This window comes from Miscanthus floridulus, chromosome 5, assembly GCF_019320115.1.
Source record: "Miscanthus floridulus cultivar M001 chromosome 5, ASM1932011v1, whole genome shotgun sequence".
Taxonomy (NCBI): domain Eukaryota; kingdom Viridiplantae; phylum Streptophyta; class Magnoliopsida; order Poales; family Poaceae; genus Miscanthus; species Miscanthus floridulus.
This window is the reverse complement of record NC_089584.1, coordinates 31,353,559-31,373,740: the sequence shown is the minus strand read 5'-3', so window position 1 is coordinate 31,373,740 and position 20,182 is coordinate 31,353,559. Positions and strand designations below refer to the sequence as shown.

Below are 20,182 nucleotides of genomic sequence, written 5' to 3'. Positions count from 1 at the left end.
ATCATCATGTGATTTTGAGCTAAAAATGACATAAAATCATAATAAAGTTCAACATATAAAGTTACACATACATCTACATCGCAAAATGAGATAAGCTACTGATAAAACATAAGAGGATTAAGTTTGTTACCTCCAAAATCAAAGAGCAACACCAATGGAGGGGGAGAGAGCAAGAACAACAGCAAGCTGAAGAACAGAGGCAGTGAGTTTGAATGGAATGGCTCGGGCTCGGGAAGGAAGAAATGAGCTGGTCTATAGGCCGAGATAATTAGTCCCGGTTAGGAGGCCAAACCGGGACTAAAGATTAATCTTTATTTCTAGGACATTACCCAAACCAGGACTAAAAGCTTTAGTCCCGGCTGGTATTACCAACCGGGACTAAAGGTTGATAATATCAGCCGGGACTAAAGATCTCTGCCCCGCGGACGACCATTGGGCAGGAACCTTTAGTCCTGGAGGCAAAAAATGTCGAGGCTAATGTCAAATTGAAATATCATTCTAAAGTCTGTTCTCTAGTAGTGGGGGTTGTGCGTGTCTCCATCCTTGCATATACACGTTTTGAAATCTGGAAATTATTTCCAACGAGCAAAAATGATACTAGTACGAGATATGATATCTAAGAGCATCTCCAAGAGTTTCTCATATTCCTTCTCCATCCATGTTTTTAGAAAAAGAGAGAAAAACTCATTACCACATATCACTTCCCCATCTTTAACACTTCGGCAAATCTTTCCCCTCCACGCGTAAAAATATGTGCATGGTAGTCTCGCGCGCATTCGAACTTCCCCGCGGCATCTCCTCCTTCCCGCGCGAGTTTCCTTCGCGCCATCGCCGAGGTTCCGTCAGGGGAGCGGATCTGTGCCGCCGGCAAGTCCACCCTGCTCGAGATCCTCGCTGGCCTCTTCCCGTGCGCGAGACGCTGCTCTTCCTGCTGGTGATATGGCGCTGGGCGAGTGCGTGGCGACTGGGGACAGGTGCTCTGCGGCACGAGGGGCTCGGGGAAGAGTGCAGTTGGCGCAACGTCGGCGTCATGGTGGCCTTCATGGCGGCCTACAGGGGTGTTGGGCTATGCTGTGTTGGGCTACACGAAGAGCAGGTCCAATCGCAGCCTGGAGCACTCGCGTCGTTCACGACGGCGACGACGAAGCCCTTGCCGGCCTCGTGCTTGAACAGGGGCGCGCACGCGACGGTACGTGATCACGGCCGCCAGACGCAGGACGATGCTCTGTCGTGGATCTTTCCGCGTAAATTCTCATGACCTGTGTTATTTGGTTTGGAATTAATCTAGGTCGTGACCCTCGTCGCATCTAGGCCTGTGTTTGCATGGTACTGTGTTCCTTCGTCTGCTGCTAGCTTGTGTTGAGGGCCGGCAGCCAGCAGCTTTGTTTGCATTGGAGTACTTGCCTGTTGCATGGTACTGTGCAGTGCCTGGCGGCCTGCTGGGATGTACCTGCGGGGAGAAGGGAGCCGGCCATGGCTGGCTGCCGCCGGTTACTATGGGCTGGTGATCGGTAGGATCGTGAAGGGATGCGGCGGCTACCTAGATGCGACGAGGGTCGCGACCTTGCGACAGAAAAAATAAAAACCGCACAGAAAAAAGTGTGGGTCACAATTTTGATATTTTGGAAGTTAAATATAGGGTATTCTTGGAGATGACCTCTTTTTTTCCTCACCATACTTAATTTAGGAGTTGACAAACATCTGGTTTGGGGAACAAAATACGGGAAACTCTCGATGATGCTCTAATCTAAAGAAACCAGAAATAATCCCAAAATTGGAAGGTGAAAATGAAAGTAAGTCAGATATATGTAGCTTGTCATCGGCAGACTGAAAGTAAGTGGGATTCGCCGCCAGAACGGCAATCCCCCGTCTCCGTCCTGTTTTTCTTTAAAAAAAAAAAATCTCCGCGCTCACCTCTTTCCCCGGGGTTTCCTTGCCCGCCGTACGCCCGTACCCGTACGCGAGATCAGGTGAGGAGAGGGGGGAGGGGGGGGGGGGGGGGGGGGGGGGGAGGACAGAGTAACAGACACGTCCTCTACGCGCACGCGCTGTTTCCGGCTTGTTTTCCCGACGTACGGTTGACTGGCTTTGTTCGGTGATGAGGAGAGAGCGATGAGATGCCGGCTCATTCGGTGATGTACGCATGTTGGTGGCTGATTAGCCGACGGCGGGCCGCGCACGCACGGCTAACGGGGTAGTAGTACGTCGGAACCGTCAAGGGTAAGCAAAGGATCGGATCGGATCGGGCGGGGCGGACGTGACACAGCCGGTCGCGCGCGACAGGCTGTACTACCCGCTCCTCATTGGACAGTGAATACGTTGTCATGCGCCACAGCTGGCGGCAAGAAAACTATTGCTGTGTGCTTGTTCGATAGGTGTCGAAAATACCGCTGTCGAAATATTGTTCGGACTAATTTATTATAAAAAAATATTATTACAATTAAAAAACAAGCTAAAAAAAGTAAGAGCGAGTCCCGCCGTCGACGTACCGTACGAGTGTACGACGTCCCCTTCGTCTAGAAGGTTATTCGGTACGTGGCCATGTTTGTTTTCTGGACCGGTTTATGTAATCTAGTTTTATATATATAAGTGGTTGATTTATATAAGATGGCTTAGCCCTGTTTACTTGGCTGATAAGCCAGACTGTAAAGTATCGTTCGCTAATTTATTACGAAAGAAAAACACTATTCGTTCGCTAAAAAAGTACGGCTCATAAGACAAACGAACAAGGTTTACAATAGAAATCTCTAACTATTAATTGTTAAACCACTCTAACCACTTATATATGTTAATATATATTTTCTTTATCTCTAATACATTTACATTCGAATTCCTCCTTTCTTCTTATTCTTTCTCCTATGTCCTTCCACCTTTAGATCTGCCGATTGAATTTGCGTGCGTAGCTTTCCACACCAATCCATTTCCCCGTGCAGAAAGATTGACAGTTAAGATAAAGAGTTGTTGGAGAGAGTTTTTTTTTCAATTTTACCAAAAAAAGTCAAGAGTGGGAGGCTATAAGCTAGGTTATATCTATACCTCTGTATGTATCTATATCTCTATCTAATATTATTATGTATATGTAATCTCTATCTCTACTCTCTGCCTAATAATATTAAAGAGCGAACTGTTTCTTCGAACCCAATTTTTTATTCCCAAATTATCCCATGTAAAGAGCGAACCGTTTCTTCCAACCTAATTTTTTTATTCCCAAATTATGTCACGCATTTTGTGTCTCGTATGTGACCCAGACTGATGCCCCATGACTAAGGATGAAAACGGAAAGGAAATATTCCGAAACGAACCGCATCGTTTTCTATATTTGACCCAAGCGAATTCGTATTTTTGGACAAAATACGGAATACTAAATTCGAATTCGAAATACGGAATACTAAATTCGAAATCGGATCGAATTCGATTTAGGCTTTGTTCGACCGATTTCTAGTTTTCTACATTTTATTCGGAGTCTTCCGTATTCTAAATTCGGTTTGAACCGAATTTGGTCTAGCTCGCGCACGAGCAGCCCACCTGCGCCCTCGCCCCAGACAGCCTTGGCCTCCACATTGGCCCAGCCGAACCCACCTCCTCTCGTGGCCCGCTCCGACGCACAAAGCCCAAGCCGCCAGGTCCGCTCCGCGGCCTGTCCCTTCCCTTTGGCCCAGCGCGCGCACGCATGGCCCCCAGGCCCAAGCCAAGGCCTGCATGGCCCATGGCCGCGCGCCCCAGCACCCAACCCTAGAGCAGAGGTGCTCCTGACCGCCCCCAGGTGCCGCCGCCGCTGCCTGTCCATTCCCCGCCTCGGCGCCCGTACCCAGCGCCGCGGGATGAGCGCCGCGTGTCCCGGAGCCCGCACGGACGCTAAGGATGGCCGGCGCCCCCTTGGGAACCCTAGACTTGTTATGTATTTGGCCGTGCACTTGTTTAATGCTATGCACTTGAACTAGATCATGCACTTGTTAGTTGTGAACTTGTTATGTATTTGGTCGTGCACTTGTTTAATGCTATGCACCGTGGGTCGGTATTTCGTATTGAATTTTTGCATACCGACCGTGTTCGACATAATTCCGCTCGAATTGGTTCGTTTTCGAAATTCTAGATATTCCGTAAGTTCGTGTTCGTTTTCGTGTCCGGCTTGTCCGCTTTCGCTTTTGTATTTCAAATGTAAAAGTAGAAAACGATTGAGGAGTTTTTTTGACCGAGTTCGACCGTTTTCATCCTTACCCATGACCGTATGTGTTAGAATAATTAACTCATGTCCAATTATATAGTACAAAGTCCAGTTATAAGAGCAAGTGATTGGACAGGAGCAAGTGATTTCTTTTATCCAGCTTTTTTTTACTTCCCGGACTACCCTCACGTCTTTCATGACTCATGATCCGTACTTATATGAGTTAGAGCAAGTTGGGTCTAACGACGATACAGATTTCGATTTCAAGACATATTGGGTCCCGCTTTTTTACTTTTCCAAATTGCCATGGCACCCTCCTTGTCCAACCTGCACCTTTAAGTTGATGATCATCATATATAAATCGGCCAGAAAAATAAAGGCCTGGAACTTATCAGCCTGTTCGGTTAGCTGGTTCGTATCGTTGCTGGTTCGTGAAGAAGTACTGCTGGCTGGTTTGTGTGAGAGAAAAATACTGTTCCAGCTGGAAATTTACGATCGTTTACAACAAGCCACAGCCAAACGAACAGACCGTATATTTGTAAGCTTATTATGTGTAGTCAAGGTCATGTAATTCGGCTGCGCGCAGATCAAGACGTGCCTTCGATTTTTTTTCTGAATAGATAAGGATAAGGGCATAAGACCATGATTCTCTAGATCCCACTTTAGCACTAGTGAAGAGATTCTGATGAGACGTGACGGACTGGTTCTAGTTCTAGTTGCATGGTTGGACCATGACAAGGCCACCTCAACACACCCACTGCTGACTGGCGAGTGGTGAGCCGAGTCCAGCCAGACAACACTAGCGGCAGCGGCACGAGCGCCGAGGGAGGAGGAACACAGGAAGTCTTGCTCCACAAGACAAATCAAGTCGCGGTACGGCTCCCCCACCTGGCAGCGACGCAGCAGCGGTACCTGGAACCGGAGGCGATCATCGCCGATCGGATTCGGGCGATTCGCATCCAACGACCCGTACGGCCTCTGCCACGATCTCACTTCCACATCCTGCCGTCCGATCCATCCATCCATCTCCCTCGGCGACCTGCGACCGATGGTCCAGGAGTCAGGACGCCCGCGTTAAGCAAACGACCCAGCCCCGCGTCCCCAGCGACGCGGGCGGGCGCAGCGCACCCGTCGCTTCCTGGCTGCTTCGTCCATCTCGCCCAATCGTCTCCCAGCCGAGACGCCTCCAGCCTTGAGCCTCTCCTCTCCCCTCGGCTCCCCAGCAGGAGCAGCCCGCCAGGCCCACCCGAGACGCCTCCAGCCTTGAGCCTCCCCACCCTGTGCCGCCACTCCCAGCCTTGACTCGTTCGCTGGACCGAACGAACACCCGCCTCGTGCTCTTCGCCGTGCTTCTCCGGGCTCCTCCTCTCCTCCACGCCCGGCGGCGCCGTCCTGGTGGTTCCGCGGGGCGCCGGTCGGGCGCGATCGGCCGTGCGGCCACCCGGCTCTGGAGAGGTGAGCCGATCCCATCCTCGCCGTTCCGTCTCTGTTCGTCTGATGCTGGTGGCCTGGTCGGGTGCTGTGTTTTTGTTGGGGTTCCTCTGTTCTAGGCGTCCCTGGCGCTCGGGGGGCGACTGCACAGCGTGTGCGGGTGCGGCCACGGTGGTGGATTTTGGCTTAGGGTGGGAGCGATGTCTGCTGATCGTGGGACTGCTTAGTTAGGGTTCGTGGCATTTATTTGGTCGGTTAAAGTTTCGGCTGCCGATCCTAGGTCGCCGCGTTTTTCGTCAACGGGAATTTCCTGTGACTTTTTGAAGGGTTTTGGCTCTGTTTGCTGCCGAGGTCATTAGGCTGGGGATTCTTCTTCTTCTTCGGTGCAAAATCAGGGGTCCTGAAAAATCACACGAAACGATGATTCTGGTGATCGTGTCCAGTGTCATCCTTCCTTGCCTTCGGTCGCATTCTGGGCTTTCTGGCAGTGGGAAGGAGCAGGAGAGCTCTGCTTGGAACTTGGTGATTTTTGGTGGCGGATTTTGAGCTCCTTGAGCGATTTTGCAAAATGTTGACTGCTTATCTGGGTTCTGGATAACTGCTGTCACTAGCACTCGGAGTCATTGATACTTGTGGTTGTGGGATTCAGAAGTTCACTGAAATAATTAGATGATGAAGTCATTCCCTTCCATAGAGAGAACAACCAAATCAGTGGTACTTGTTATAATTAATAATTAAATCCTATCGTAATAGATTAGTGCGAACACACATTTTTAGCAGGCTTTAAGCTTCCTTTCCCAGTTCAGTGATTTATTGTTGATGGTGGCCCTATCAGGTCTTATAAAGAAAACATGTAGTACGTTAGATGGAAAATATTGTTCACAGATAAAAATGGATGTGTTGGCTCCCTTGGAAATGGATTGTTGGCTTCTTCTCTATCTTCAGTATTTTGTTTTTGTTACACTATATGCTGAAAATGCTTCCATGTTTGAAAACAATGCAATTGGTCCTTTTGAGTCTCGTGGGACTGCTATTGTGCAACTATCTTTGTTCTTTGACTATATGCTTTGGTGGATTTTTTCCCACTAGCAAAATTTTACTTTGCCATATAGGGGGAAAGAGTGAAGAACTAAAATCCTGTGGTTTTTTTTGGTTGTAACGCTTTAGAAATTTCTGCTTTGTTTTGAGAATCAAGGCCTCAAGAGCGTTTTCTAGTGGAAGAGTTAATGAGCTCAATGTATATTCTGCCTTTGCTGGCATGATTGTTTATCGTAGGCATGATTGTTTACCTCAATCATTTGAGAATCCATACTTTTGAATTGTTATGGTTCTGATCATGCTTGTGCTTTTGTTTGTGTTCTGTGGATAATGCAGATAATCAACCTGTTCGCTTGTTGGTTTGAGCCAGGGATTATCAGCCAGCCAACAGTATTTTGCTCTCACAACAAATTAGCACCAGTCGGGCTTATCAGCACAGAAACCAACCAGCGAACAGGCCGATTGTAAAATGGAAGTACTGCGTGATATGTACCAACCACCAGGATTTGGATTCCATCCTTCAGATCCTGAACTTATTTCTCACTATCTGAAGAGGAAAATACTTGGCCAGAAAATTGAATATGATCTTATACCAGAGGTGGATATATACAAGCATGAACCATGGGATTTACCTGGTATGTTGACCATGCTTTCATAATTTTTAGTTGAGTTCGTGGAGAACTTTGCAAAAAAAAAGGGGTTATCTCAAGTTTTATCTGAGTTTGACCTAGATGTGATATCTAGCTGAATCCTATGAAGTCCTTGTCAATCATAGACAGCTAGACAAGAAATATTTTTCAATCAAGTTTATCACTGATGCAGCTTTTTTGTTTTACATTAAAGTGATTCCTGTCAATATGTATCCTCTTTATCTAGTATCTGTTCTTTAGCTCTGTGGATGAAGTTTTCTGCTATTTGCACCACTTATGAATGCAATTCAAATGTTCTCTCCTATTGCATGGCTCATATCCTCATATTTCCTGATTTTCTGAGTTCTGATGGTATTTGCAGCAAAGTGCAATCTTCCAATCAAGGACAACAAGTGGCATTTCTTTGCCTCTCGTGACAGGAAGTACCCTACTGGCTCTAGATCAAACAGGGCAACACTTGCTGGTTACTGGAAATCAACTGGGAAGGACCGAGCCATAAAGCTGAACAAGCGGACTCTAGGAACAAAGAAGACTTTAGTTTTTCATGAAGGCCGGCCTCCCTCTGGCAGACGCACTGAGTGGATTATGCATGAGTACTACATAGACGAGAATGAATGTAAAGTCAGCCCTGATATGAAGGTATTGCACTGTTGATTGTAATACATGTTTCTGAGTAATATAATAGTGGTTTCAGAGAATTGTATTTTGAAGAGTATATATTAGATCTTGCTTCTTGGATTTATATGTTGTAGGACTTACTATAGATGGCATAGATGGGCTGTGCCACATGGGCTGGCACCAGGTCCGACTTACTGTGTGATGTGCCTTAAAGCCATCTTGCAGTCAACTTGCTTGGTTATATGATTATCCTATATTCTGTTGCCTAAGGTTGAGGTCCAGTATGCTAATGTAGTTTTTCTTTTTCTGCAGGATGCCTTTGTCCTCTGCCGTGTTACTAAAAGAAATGACTGGGCATTAGATAATGATAATGAGGTGGGCAACAGGAACTCTCATCTGGAACAACTAGATGCTGCTGCTACATCAGTTGTCAGCACTGTAAAGCCAGAAGATGCTGCTGCCTCAGTCATCTGTTCAGAAGAATCGAACCATGCAACTACACCAGTTGGCAGTGCTGAACTATCTAATGATGTTGCTCAGGCAGCTATCACTCCTGATTCGACATTTCCAAATGGTGGTAATGAACTGGAAACATGGCTGGAAGAACTGTTGGATCCTTCACCTTCATTTAACCTTGTAGTTGATACTGGTTCTGCTGACGTGTCTCCGACTGAACAATATGCTGAATCATCGGTAAGTTTCTGAGGCTCACAGTAGTTCTAGACTTTTTTGAGTAAATTACGCTGGCAGTCCATAAGCTTCTCCCAATGTGTTCATACATGTTCCTAAAAAAACTAATAAAATGTCAATCTGGGTCCTTAAACTTACTAACATATGTGTTTGGTTCCCTCGCTGGTAATGTAAATGGTTTTGGAAATGGATTGCGGGGGGATTAGCAGTGGGATTAGTGATTACTTGAACTGTTTGGTTGGGCATGGTGACGATATCATGGAGTCAGGGGAAGCAAAAGTGCTTGAGCGGTGGCAGCCAGTAATGCGATAGCGGTCAGGGAGGGGATGAATCAATGGTGCATAGACCGGTGTCTAATTACACCTTACTTTGATTATGGCCTGACCTTAACCAAACGCAAGTATTTCTTTCTATTCCCCCTCTGTGAACAGATAACGTTACATTTTTGCGAACCAAACAACATCTAAGTGTGCCACTCGAGGCCAAATCTCCCTACTCAACGCATAACTGTCTACATGGCATGCCAACATAGCCATCTCTATTCTCTTCCCCTCCACTGCTGACAAGATATCCTGCAATTGACAATGAGGCAACCTCGGATACTTCCCCACTCTCAGCTATTGCCATTTCTGTGCTTTACTGTATGATTACATGTTGATTAGAGAGGCTTGGACCTTGAGTTTCACACTCAGTATGTTTAGGGACCTAGACCTGCATTTTAATACTTTAGGTACCAAGATGTTACAGCGAGAAAAGTATGGGTACCACTGGTGCAACTTTAAATAGTTAGGCTTTGTTTGGATGCATGTGTATCCACCTCAATTCACATGTGTTGGAGTGGAATGGAATGGAATTTAGTTTAATTCCACTCCAATCCACTTCAACACATGTGGATTGAGATGAATACGTGCGCATCCAAACAAGGCCTTAGGGGGATTTAGTTCCCCTGTGAGCAAAGTGATAATGCACGGACAACAGGTTGCTGGATTAAGTTACAAGCTGACATTTTTAATTCTATATCTAACATACTTATTCTAGATTAAATTTTCCTTTTAAGATTAAACACAAGCCTGGTGTGCATGCAGAAGAAAACGGGCCTCCCAAGCACACATCCATAATTCTAGAGGCACCCAAAACTTCGATGTGTCCCCTAGCAGAAGCAAACCTGCAACCTCATGGAACATGGGCATGTGTTTCCTAACTGAGGTGCACTTGTCCGTTGGAGCCCCAGTGGAAGGAGTGGCACTCCCACAATTCCACCATGTTATTAGCAGGCAGTTCTTCAGTTCTCCTTGTTTGTATGTGCTGAGAAGTAGTAGATGGCCGGCGCTCAATAAGGTTTGCATCAAAGCACTTCTGCCATGGGAATACTGAAGAAGTCTGCCAACATGTGGATACCAATTACACCACTTCCATAAAAATAAAAAAAAAATCTGCACTTCTATGTAACATTTTTTTTCTAAATCTCACCTGAGTTACACCAGGCCCTACTTTGTCTTGGTACTAAACTACTAGTTGGCTCATTGCAAGCTTATAACCACACTGATCGACTACTGAAAGTGTAGTGACACCAATATCTAGTATGTCGTGGGGCACCCAAAAATTTGGATTTTTTTTATATAGTTGATGCCCTATTTGGTAGAGCTTCTATCTTAGGGCATGTTTGGTACATCTTCTTCTGCCCTTGATTCTCTGAGAGAAGTAATTTTGTGGCTGAAAGTGGATTCTCTAAGATAAACTATAGGTAAAAGGTGATTCTGTGAGAGAAGTGAATTAGCCTACCCCAACTTGTTTGGGACTGAAAGGCTATGTTGTTGTTGTGAGAGAAGTGAATTAGGAAAAGCTACTTTTTTCAGCTCCTAGGCTCTTGGTTCATTTCAGAGAATCACTTTGCGGAATCAGCATGGAATCACTTCTCTGTAAATTACTGTTTGGGTTTGGCAGAGCTTCTCCTGGATAGAATCTGCGTCAGGAGCTCTGTCCAACAAGCCCTTAGGTTAGCATAATGTTTTTATTTTCCTTGGAAAGCTCTAAAGTAAAAATAAAAATAATGAATCTCTGCAAAAGTTTCATGTTGATAATTCAAAATATAAAGCAGCCAAATTATTTTAAGTTTGTTTGATCTTTGGGATTTCTGGATATTTCTTCATTGGGTAAACTGAACCTATAACTACACATTCAGTTCCCTTGTCCCTGATAATCAAGTACTTTTCTCTTTGGACCATGGAAAACTCTTTCTGCAAATTGTCAATTCTTTCTCTGTTGTTGTATTGTACATGCTTTATTGTATTTTGGCTGGGAGTTTTTATTCACTGCTTTCAGAAATTGTGTACTTGTTTGTACTGGTCCAACACCCTTTGCATTTGTTTTCCTTGCAGAATTTGCAGAATCCTGGTTCTGTGGCTCCGAATATTGGACCAGGCCATGCTAGCCCTATCCAGGATGGAACAGATGCCACAGACTACCTATTCATTGATGATCTTCCAGAGGATCTTTACAGTATGTTGTATCCTGGTACTGACCAGTTCAATGACAGTATATTCTTGGAACAAGCTGGCCAGGAAGCTATTGCTTTTCCTACCAACCAAGCATATATGATGGGAACAGATTCGTATGCTCTTCCAAACAACTTTGAGAATGGAACTGCGAACGCTGAATTGCAGTTAGACCAGGAAAATAACAAGACAAATATGTCAAATGGAAATATTGACAATGGAATTACAATACGAAGGCGCAGAGCAACCGCATCTCCTGCTAACAATTCGCTAGCAGCTGTCAATTTTAAAATGCAGGTTGGAATTAAGAGGATGGTTACAAGTAATTCCGAATCTATCAACCAGACTATGAAGTTTACAGATAACAGTGGTTGTCGTCTTGATCTCAGGACTGATGTTGAGCACCAGAAGAAAAATACAAAAAATGTCATTTCTGCCAAGCAGTCTGATGCAGCCAATCCTGAAGGCCACAACAATCAAGGTTATCTCAAGGGCTTCAAAAGATGTTCATCAGCTGGATTCAAGGCATACATATTTGTTGCCTTTTTTGTGGTTGGAGTTGCTGCTGTTGCAGTGCTGCATTATCACCGCTCTGGTGCCAACCTATAAATTTGAATCATCAAACATCAGCATGCTTAGTTGTAGCTCTAGTGGTCATCGGCAGCATTGGCTTCAGCGTAGCATCTTCCCGGCTTCATCCTTGGAGTAGTTCGTCAGCTTTACTTACTTGCATTGGACTGGAATAGTAATCGAGTTCCTCAGCTTTTCTCACTGGGGTTACTGGCCTTCTGGAGATACATTTGTGCGACCACTGATTCCCAGTTATCTCCACATGTTTTTTTGTGGTGCTGTACATATTAAGTTTTCTCTTTTTGATCGTCTAGTTGCTACCAACGGGTGCCTATCAAAAAAGACAAGAAAATGGAAAAAATGGTGGGGGCGTATGAACAAAAAAGATGTACCTTTGGCTGTTACTGTTATCCTTAGATTTGTAAATCTGAACTATGTTTATAAATGATAGTGGATGACTACATAATTACACTAGAGACCACTGCATGTTTGCATTGAGACCACTGCATTGTTTGCATTCTCTTTTATAATAGCTTCTGTTTGAAGAAGTGAAGATGGTCTCTCGCTTGACTACAGAATTGTACTCCAATAATCCATATGAATTCTGCTGTCTAAGAGTTTGTTAAGTACTTTCGGTTTCAGAATTTCCTATGATGTATCGTTTGTTTCATGTGCCCTATTTCTGGTTGGCATAAGCTAATTGCTGCTGCCTGCTTGCATAGTTGCATGCAAGAGCTACAATTTTGGTGAAATGGAGGAAACAAGTTACGCTAAATGAATTTCCTATGATGTATCGTTTGTTTCATGTGCCGTTTTTTCTGGTTGGCATAACCTAATTGCTGCTGCCTGCTTGCATAGTTGCATGGAAGAGCTACAATTTTGGTGAAATGGAGGAAACAAGTTACGCTAGATTGGTTACCATGTGACTTCAGGACACTACGCTAGCAGGACTCGATATCTTACCTGCGATGAGACTTCGATAACGATTTTGTTGTCTCAACTTCGCTTGCAGCGCAAACTAGATAAGCTAAATTTGTACGAATTCCAGAGCAAATCTTCTGCAAACAGGCAGAAGTGGAGCTCAAATTTACTAGCAATTTTACGTCACTGTCAGCTGGGTGTGTGTGCGAACAAACGGATACTCAGTTCAGCCAATCTCATCGAAAAATTCTACCACTGAAGCCTTCAACTTGAATGCATTCGGCATTCCATCCAACAATAAGTACCTTAGTCAATCATTAAAAAAAACTGCGAGTACAATAAATAATCTAGCATGCTGGTTACATATTCTAGCAACCCAGCATTTGCATTGGGCCTATCCAGGAAGGCCACACCGTTTCTGTTAGATTGCTACTATTACTAAGCTGAAACCAGGGCCCGACAAACCCTGTCTCGCTTGGTATAAGAAACCTTGTTATTCTACTATCCTGGATTACTGGAACCTGCGCTACCATGCGCTCTGCGCCAGTATCCGAATATGATGGCTGGGAGAAACTTCCAAATATGTGGGTTGCTCGGCAGCCCTTGTGCCAGTCTTTACTCCATTAGCTTGCATGCTGGGGAGTTCACCTCCTCTTAAAGATCCTTCCTGTGAAAAGAACACATTCAATTAATAATGTTATTAATTGAATCAAGCTGGTTGGTTTCTGGGCTGATAAGCCCGGCTCGTGCTGGTTTGTTGTGAGAGAAAAACACTGTTGGCTGGCTAATACGCCCTGGTTGAAACCAACAAGCGAACAGGCTATCCACTTTAAACTGTTCAGAGATGACGTGAGAAATTCCAAATTCGACGCTAATTTGAATTCATCCCCGGAGAAGGAATAGAACTAGTAACCTGCTATATAAAATTGAACTTACCAAAACATAATAATGGAGACCAGCCCACCTAATGACAACTGGAAGCTATTCTACTCTCTCCAGTGTCTTGCCCAGAATCCCTTCTTTCTTGTCGAATCAGTTTCTGAGACTGACCGAGGTGGTCGAGATCCAATGGAGAAATGTCTCCGCAAAAATGGACGACTAAACGGGACCTTCATGCTTGAACTTGTACCTAACCTGGGCTCTCTGCTACCTTTCTTCTGGTGCTTATTACTGTTCCCATCTGGATTCATATCAACTGCCACATTTTTTGGTATCTTGTTCTTAATCTTTGATTCCAGCTTCCCAAATAGCTTCACTGTACATTTCTCACCATGGGTGCATACAGGGCATGGAGGGTCATATTTGTCAGCTTCTGTAGTTATGCTGTCCAGACAGTCAGCATGGTACACATGTCCACACAACAAAACAGCAGCAACAGCCAGCTCCTGAGCATTCCATGTCGATCTCTCCTTTAACAGCTTCAAACACAGCTTGCACACCTCTTGGTCAGGGGGAAGTGAAGTAGAATTCGAAGCACTTGATCTTGTCATTTTACTAGAAATGGATCCCAAGAGCTCACTATCAAGTGACCACCTCTCTCTTTGGGATGTTGCAACCATTTCAGAAAATGTGCGCATTGACCAACCATCAGATGACTCACCATAGGATCCTGCTGCTGATAAGTCATTGCTGCAGACTGATAGCATGGAAGAGGAAGGCCTTCCTTCAGGAGAGCTTATCTCATTGAGAGATCTGAGAGATGGAATTTTACTGTCCGAAACCTGTCTGTATAATTGATACCCTGGTGACCGCCGTGCTTTCTTCGTCGAATCTGAATCTGTAGGTTGAGAATGCCCCCTGGAGGATGATGGATCTGCTCTGGATACTAAAGCAACACTTGACATGTCCAGTGATTTCCTGGAAAGCTTTGCCTGCACAACATATTAAAAAAAAGGTGTCAGACAACAGATGCAGTGGTACTGCAATTGCATGGAACCTAGAAGGTAATAACTTCTTGGTAGGTAGCTTAATGATGCATACCTCAGGGGAAGAGTTACTTGCTGTGGAGCGGTCAGCTGAAAATAAGTAGAAATCAGTAAACAAAGTTCATCAGGTTGAGAGATTACAATAATACTCCCTTTGTTCCAAATTATAGGACATTTTGGATTTTTTAGATACATTGCTTTTATGATGTATCTAGACATAGTGTATATCTAAGTGCATAGAAAAAGCTATGTATCTAGAAAAGCCAAAACATCTTATAATTTGTGGAGGGAGTATAAAAGCTTGCTTAATGAAAGCATAGGCCATAGCAGCGAATTGTTTATTACCTCGAGGATCAGCCTTTGTGACCTTAGGTGCTTCCAATTTTTTATCAGATTTGTGCCACTTTGCTCCGTGAAACACATTGGAAGGGCTAGTTCCACGGCTATTTCCATTAGAAAATCCTTCGGTTGGGGCAATGGAACCACTCTTTGTATCAGGCCGAATGCTTCCACTACTATGGTTGGAGAACAGAGTAGGGATATCCATTATGTCTTCTATATGTGTGCGATTGTCCCATCGAAAGCTCCATGATGGCGAGTGCCTCACATTCCTGTATGCTGATACTTCTATTGGAGTGATGCATGGCTGTGTCCTCTCCTTTGCAGCAATGCAGCAATTAGCTCCCATATTGCTTAAAGAAGGGGAATTAATATGCTCACAGTTTTAACACTGAGATGCTCTGAGTTCATTCATGTGATACAAATGTAACAACCCGACACTGCCTAGCTGTACAGGGAGACAATAACAATAATAAGGTCGTTTTCAATAAAGAAATGGGCAAAGACTTAATATAAAGTTAAAGACGATACTATGTACTATAGACCGGGGCACTCTAAGCCTACAGAGGGAGCTAGGGGTACCACATAGAAAGAAGAAAGCAACCCCGAAGGGGAAGCTAAGGGGCATCCATAGCAAGATCATCAAAAGAACCGGTATGATTGGAATTATTAAGCTTTGTTAAATAAAAATGCACATGACAACCTTGCAGCTTATCTAGACATAGTGTATGTCTAAGTGCATAGTGAAAGCTATGTATCTAGAAAAGCCAAAATGTCTTATAATTTGGAATGGAGTGAGCACTAGAAATGCAATCCACAACGAATTGGGCAGCATACAGCAGGGGTTGGGCTACTGAAGGGACTGGAGAGAGGCAGTGGAATGTGACAAAGCCACAAAAGGAGAAACGTAAACTAATGAGTCCAACAATAAGACATAAATGATCAGATAGGGTTCATAAGCCCAAACTAGGATAAAAAAACAAAATGCTTCTTGTTCCTGCTGTATTTGAATTTATTTGGGTAAGCAGAAGTGTATGGAGAAAGCAATTTTTCTAGCAAATGGAAGAACACTAGTAGCATGCTTTTAGTACAATTGCATTCCCTCATACATCCCTAAATACTTGCAGGTGGGAACATCAACATCTATAAAGCAAAGCTAAAAGGAATTAAAAATAGATGCTTGTTTATAACTGAAGGCACAACGTTAGGAAAGCTGGCTAACTACAGTTGGGTGAAAATGTGTGGAGGAAGAAAGCAGCTGTTAGGTAGACCAGCGTCAAGACATTCCAAAACTAAAGTACACTCAAAGGCCACATCCTTCGCCCCACACAACAAAATAGCATCTCGCATCTATCCTTACTGCCGAATAAGCACTGTGCAAAACCATGGCAGGATGGAACAAGTATAATATTTTATTGTCCGGTATCCGATTAAAGCAAAATAAAGACAATTCTGCACCCAGAGCCAGAATACAATACGATTTGCAATTCGGACAGGTCACGAGTATATATTGCTTTCAAGCCACAATTATTCTCCATGCGAATTTTTTCCGTCGATTAGTAACCAAAAGTGTCGATATTTAACTGATATAAATCACCAAAGAACCGATGCTAAATCTAACTGATGAAATTGTGGCAGGAACTAACACAAAATATCAGGTGAAACCAATAATATATCACACTTGAATCATATGCAAAGAGTACAGATCACTAGGATAACAGATGAGAAGTTAGCACTGATCAAAACCCACAATTCATCGGGAGCTACCAGCCCGGACGGCACCGAAATTCCCCATTTCGACCCCCGCCCCCCCCCCCCCCCCCCCCCCCCCCCCCCCCCCCCCCAAACTAACGCAGCGCCCCCCTTAAGTTCGCGGTAATTACCTCGAATCACGCGACCTAACGGCGCGGGGCCCGGATCTGACACCGCTGGGCCGCCGCGACGCCCGACGCCTAAGACCGCTCCCCGCCGCCGCCGCAAGCAGGTGCGTATTCCGCTAGGGTTGGGGCTCGGTCGTCGGGGGTGAGATTGAGATTGAGAGGAAGGGAATGGAAGCGACGGAGAGGAAGGAAGGGGAGAGAACGGCAGTATGGCTGTGCGGCAGTGCGGGTATAAAACCCGGTGCGGATGGGAATGGGTCTCCACTCTCGGTCGCCGCTTGGCGCTGCGCCTGCCTGCGAGCGGAAACGAAACTGCTCTGGCCACCACTTGAGTGGACACGAGACCGCGCCTCGAGACGCTTCCTTCCGCTGCCGCTGGGCCACGTGCCCAGCGCCCCAGCTTGCGTGTCCCGGACCCGGGCCCACCTGCATTGACTCGTGAGCACACGGTGTCCACCTCTCTAGCGGCGTTCTGCGGAGGTTTCTTTGGCTAGTGGCTACCGTGGTTCGTCTACTTCCTCCATACCAAAATAAACGTGTCTGTAATATTTATGTCGATTAACTTTTTAAATTTAATTAGATATATAAAAAATATTAGTAAAATTTTTATAATAATCAACTAGAGGATATATACTCGTCACTAGCAAACAGTTTGGGATAGTTCATACACGTTGATTCGAGGGACCTATCAGAAACCTCACGGAGACGGTTGTCCGCGGTCGGAGAGTCGGACATCAGAGTATCGCTACAGTCATCCATCGCTACAGTCATCCATCATGTGTGGTTCAGAACGTTAGAACCCAATGGATCTATAGTGTGTGCACCGGAGAATGGAAGTAGAGTGGGCTTTTCACCAGAACTCTCCGGTGGTTTAGCGGAGATGTCACCAGAGTGATCTATAGTTCAACAAGTATTCTTTGAGTCTTTGGAATTTGACCGTTGGGATACTCCAATGCTCATTGGAGCTATCGGATGCGTAGGCAGAAAGTTGATCAAGTTGGTAACAACTAGTTTTACGTGGGGGCTAATAAATAGGCGGTGAGCTCGGGCATTTCACCTCTCTTGGACCCCTTGGCTGATATCCACATACATTTGAGCTCAAGTTAAGCCTCCATTCACATTTGCTTAGTTGAGATTGCATTTAGATGAGATTGTAGAGGATCTAGTGTATTTGCATTAAGAGTTTGCATCTAGTAGCAGTAGTGACTAATTGAGACTGCTAATTTCTTGTTGCTCTTGGTGGTTGCCGCCACGCAAACGGTTTGGAGCAGTCGGAATTTCCTTGAAGCACTCAATTGGAGATTGTGAGGAGCTTTGGACATCGATTGTAAAGGGCTCTTGTGCTCATCCCCGCAGGCGATCGCGAAGAGAAACTCTAGTGGAACCGAGGCTTGTGGAGTGCCTAGTTGATCGACCGACTCATAGGCAAGAGCTCATGTTGGAGCCAAGCTTGAGGGCTTGTTGAGCTTGCGGAGGAGCAATAATCCTTGGACTTGCCTCAATGGAGAGTAAGATGTTGGCAAGCAACTGAATTTTGGGAGGAAAATATTATGCCATCTTGTCTCCCTTGTGGTTTATTCCCTACTACACTTGTTCTTTACTTTGTGCAATCCTTTTCTTCTGTAGCTTCTAGAGTAATCGAGTCACTCTTGTAGCTCTTGTACTTAACTCGAGTAGATTGCTTGCTCTAGTGGTAGCTTGTTGTTTACCTTCTCGCCAGAATTGTGTAGGTGTGCTTGAGCTTAGCCTTAGTTAATTGTTCTAGTTGCTTGCTAGTTTGTAGTCTTGGTTCTAGTCTTGTGTAGAGCTTGGTCTTGCTTAAACTAGGGTTGTAGTGCTTATTAGGGCTCGCCTTTGTTATTAACTATTGTATCTAGTTGTGTTTGTGCTTGTAAATTTTTAATAGACTATTCATCCCCTCGAGCCATCAACCAATCCTTTCACTAAGTCAAAGCATTATTCCAAAACTCTGGTGCATGCAACTTCAGTGCGCACATGACAGTTGCAGTGCCCTATGCGACAATCAGACTGATCCAACTTGGAGCATTGTGTCAAAGCTCTTGTGCACACTTGAAAGCTCCAGTGAGTGTAAAAACACTCTACCAAACTCTTTTCTCAAACCTTTTACAAATTGGCTAACTCCAATAGGTGTCCCACTGGACAACCAACATCTTTAGCACTGAGTTATAACATTTGCAAAACATTTTGAAAGGTTTTCTCTTGCTTCCTCACCACACCACTTGATCTAATTAATACATCTGTAATGTTAGACCTCGCCTAGTGGCAACACAAAAGCAAGGAATCAATGCAACGTAGACCACATACTGAAGGGCCTATGGCTTCCGGTGATTTAATTGAATCAAACCACCTGTAATGGAAGAAAATTCAGTAGTTTTCTAATAAAAGCAACAGTGATCATATGATACACAGAGTGGATGCCTAAATCACATCTTGTTCTGTTGAAAGATTTAAAGATTGGAAGGTAGGAACACATGATAATGCTAGTTTAGTTGTGGAATGTCATCAAGATCTGTTCATATGGATATCTAGGACTCACAAAAAATTTGTCGTCTTTATAGTACGACTATCTATACTAAACTCGACTAAATCACTTCTCTAATCACCTTAGGCCAGTGAAAGCAAACCTATTTTACACCTTTGCCTTGCTTTTCTTTTATCCATCTCATATCCATCCATCACCTCTATCATCTCTTCTCATCTTGAGCCCTTGCACTTCATGATCCTAGCCACCTCCTCAATGACCTTCATGTTGTTCAAGACAAGTTTGTGGAGTAAGTCACCTAATCATCTCACATGAAGTACATTAGTCCACTAATGTTGTCACTTAATTACCAAAACCAAACTGACACTTTCAACTATCTGTGTGCATGCTTGGGTTTTCTTGAGGAGTATCTTGAAGACTTGTTACTTTTGGTGTTTGCCAGCACCTAGATGACCCGATGAAGGACTTGGTGACCTTCCTTAGTGGAGCTATTCTGAGGAGGCTCCAAGGAGAGCTTGTACATGGTGTGGAACCCATCGTGTTGGAGTGGTGAATGGGTATTCATGAGTGGAACCTGTAACCAAATCTCTGCGACTTAGTTGCTCCAAGGTGGATTAGAGGATTATGGCAACAACCCAATATCAAGGAGAAATCCAGTTGTCTCTTTGCCTTCCTCTTTCATACTTGTTTTACATTCATTGCTTGTCAAGTCTCTGTAAGGAAAATGGACCCTTGGCCCATTTACTTTGGATTTTGGTGTTTGATGACCAACACAACCAAATTGGACTAATGAATTTGCAAGTAATTGTTTTGTAGTTCAATAGGATGCAAGATGTGACTTGGACAAAGGCGACGTGATGATTCGATGATCAACACCTCCAACAAGACGTTAGAAGCACAAGAGAAGACCCAAGATATCAAGCAAAGTCCAAGCATGAAGATAGGAACCAAGCCACA

General features: G+C 44.6%; 2 protein-coding genes across 3 annotated transcripts; one reads left to right on the top strand and one right to left on the bottom strand.

The window, feature by feature from the left end:
- Window positions 1-5,341: 5,341 nt before the first annotated feature.
- On the top strand, window positions 5,342-13,246 carry LOC136449767 (NAC domain-containing protein 74-like). The gene is made up of 5 exons (XM_066449948.1): window positions 5,342-5,620; window positions 6,971-7,269; window positions 7,646-7,923; window positions 8,215-8,595; window positions 10,971-13,246. The coding sequence occupies exons 2-5, from the start codon at window positions 7,104-7,106 to the stop codon at window positions 11,694-11,696; spliced, it is 1,551 nt and encodes a 516-aa protein (XP_066306045.1). The 5' UTR covers window positions 5,342-5,620; window positions 6,971-7,103; the 3' UTR covers window positions 11,697-13,246.
- Window positions 12,826-16,962, bottom strand: LOC136449768 (uncharacterized). 2 transcript variants are annotated; one of them, XM_066449950.1, is made up of 5 exons: window positions 16,726-16,962; window positions 14,849-15,286; window positions 14,559-14,593; window positions 13,515-14,449; window positions 12,826-13,245 (listed from the first exon to the last, which is right to left on the bottom strand). In XM_066449950.1, exons 2-4 carry the CDS (start codon window positions 15,189-15,191, stop codon window positions 13,565-13,567), a joined length of 1,263 nt encoding a protein of 420 aa, XP_066306047.1. In that variant the 5' UTR covers window positions 15,192-15,286; window positions 16,726-16,962; the 3' UTR covers window positions 12,826-13,245; window positions 13,515-13,564. The 2 variants fall into 2 exon arrangements, with proteins under 2 accessions (XP_066306047.1, XP_066306046.1); XM_066449949.1 differs by having other exon boundaries at window positions 14,849-15,290; window positions 16,726-16,961.
- Window positions 16,963-20,182: the final 3,220 nt, after the last annotated feature.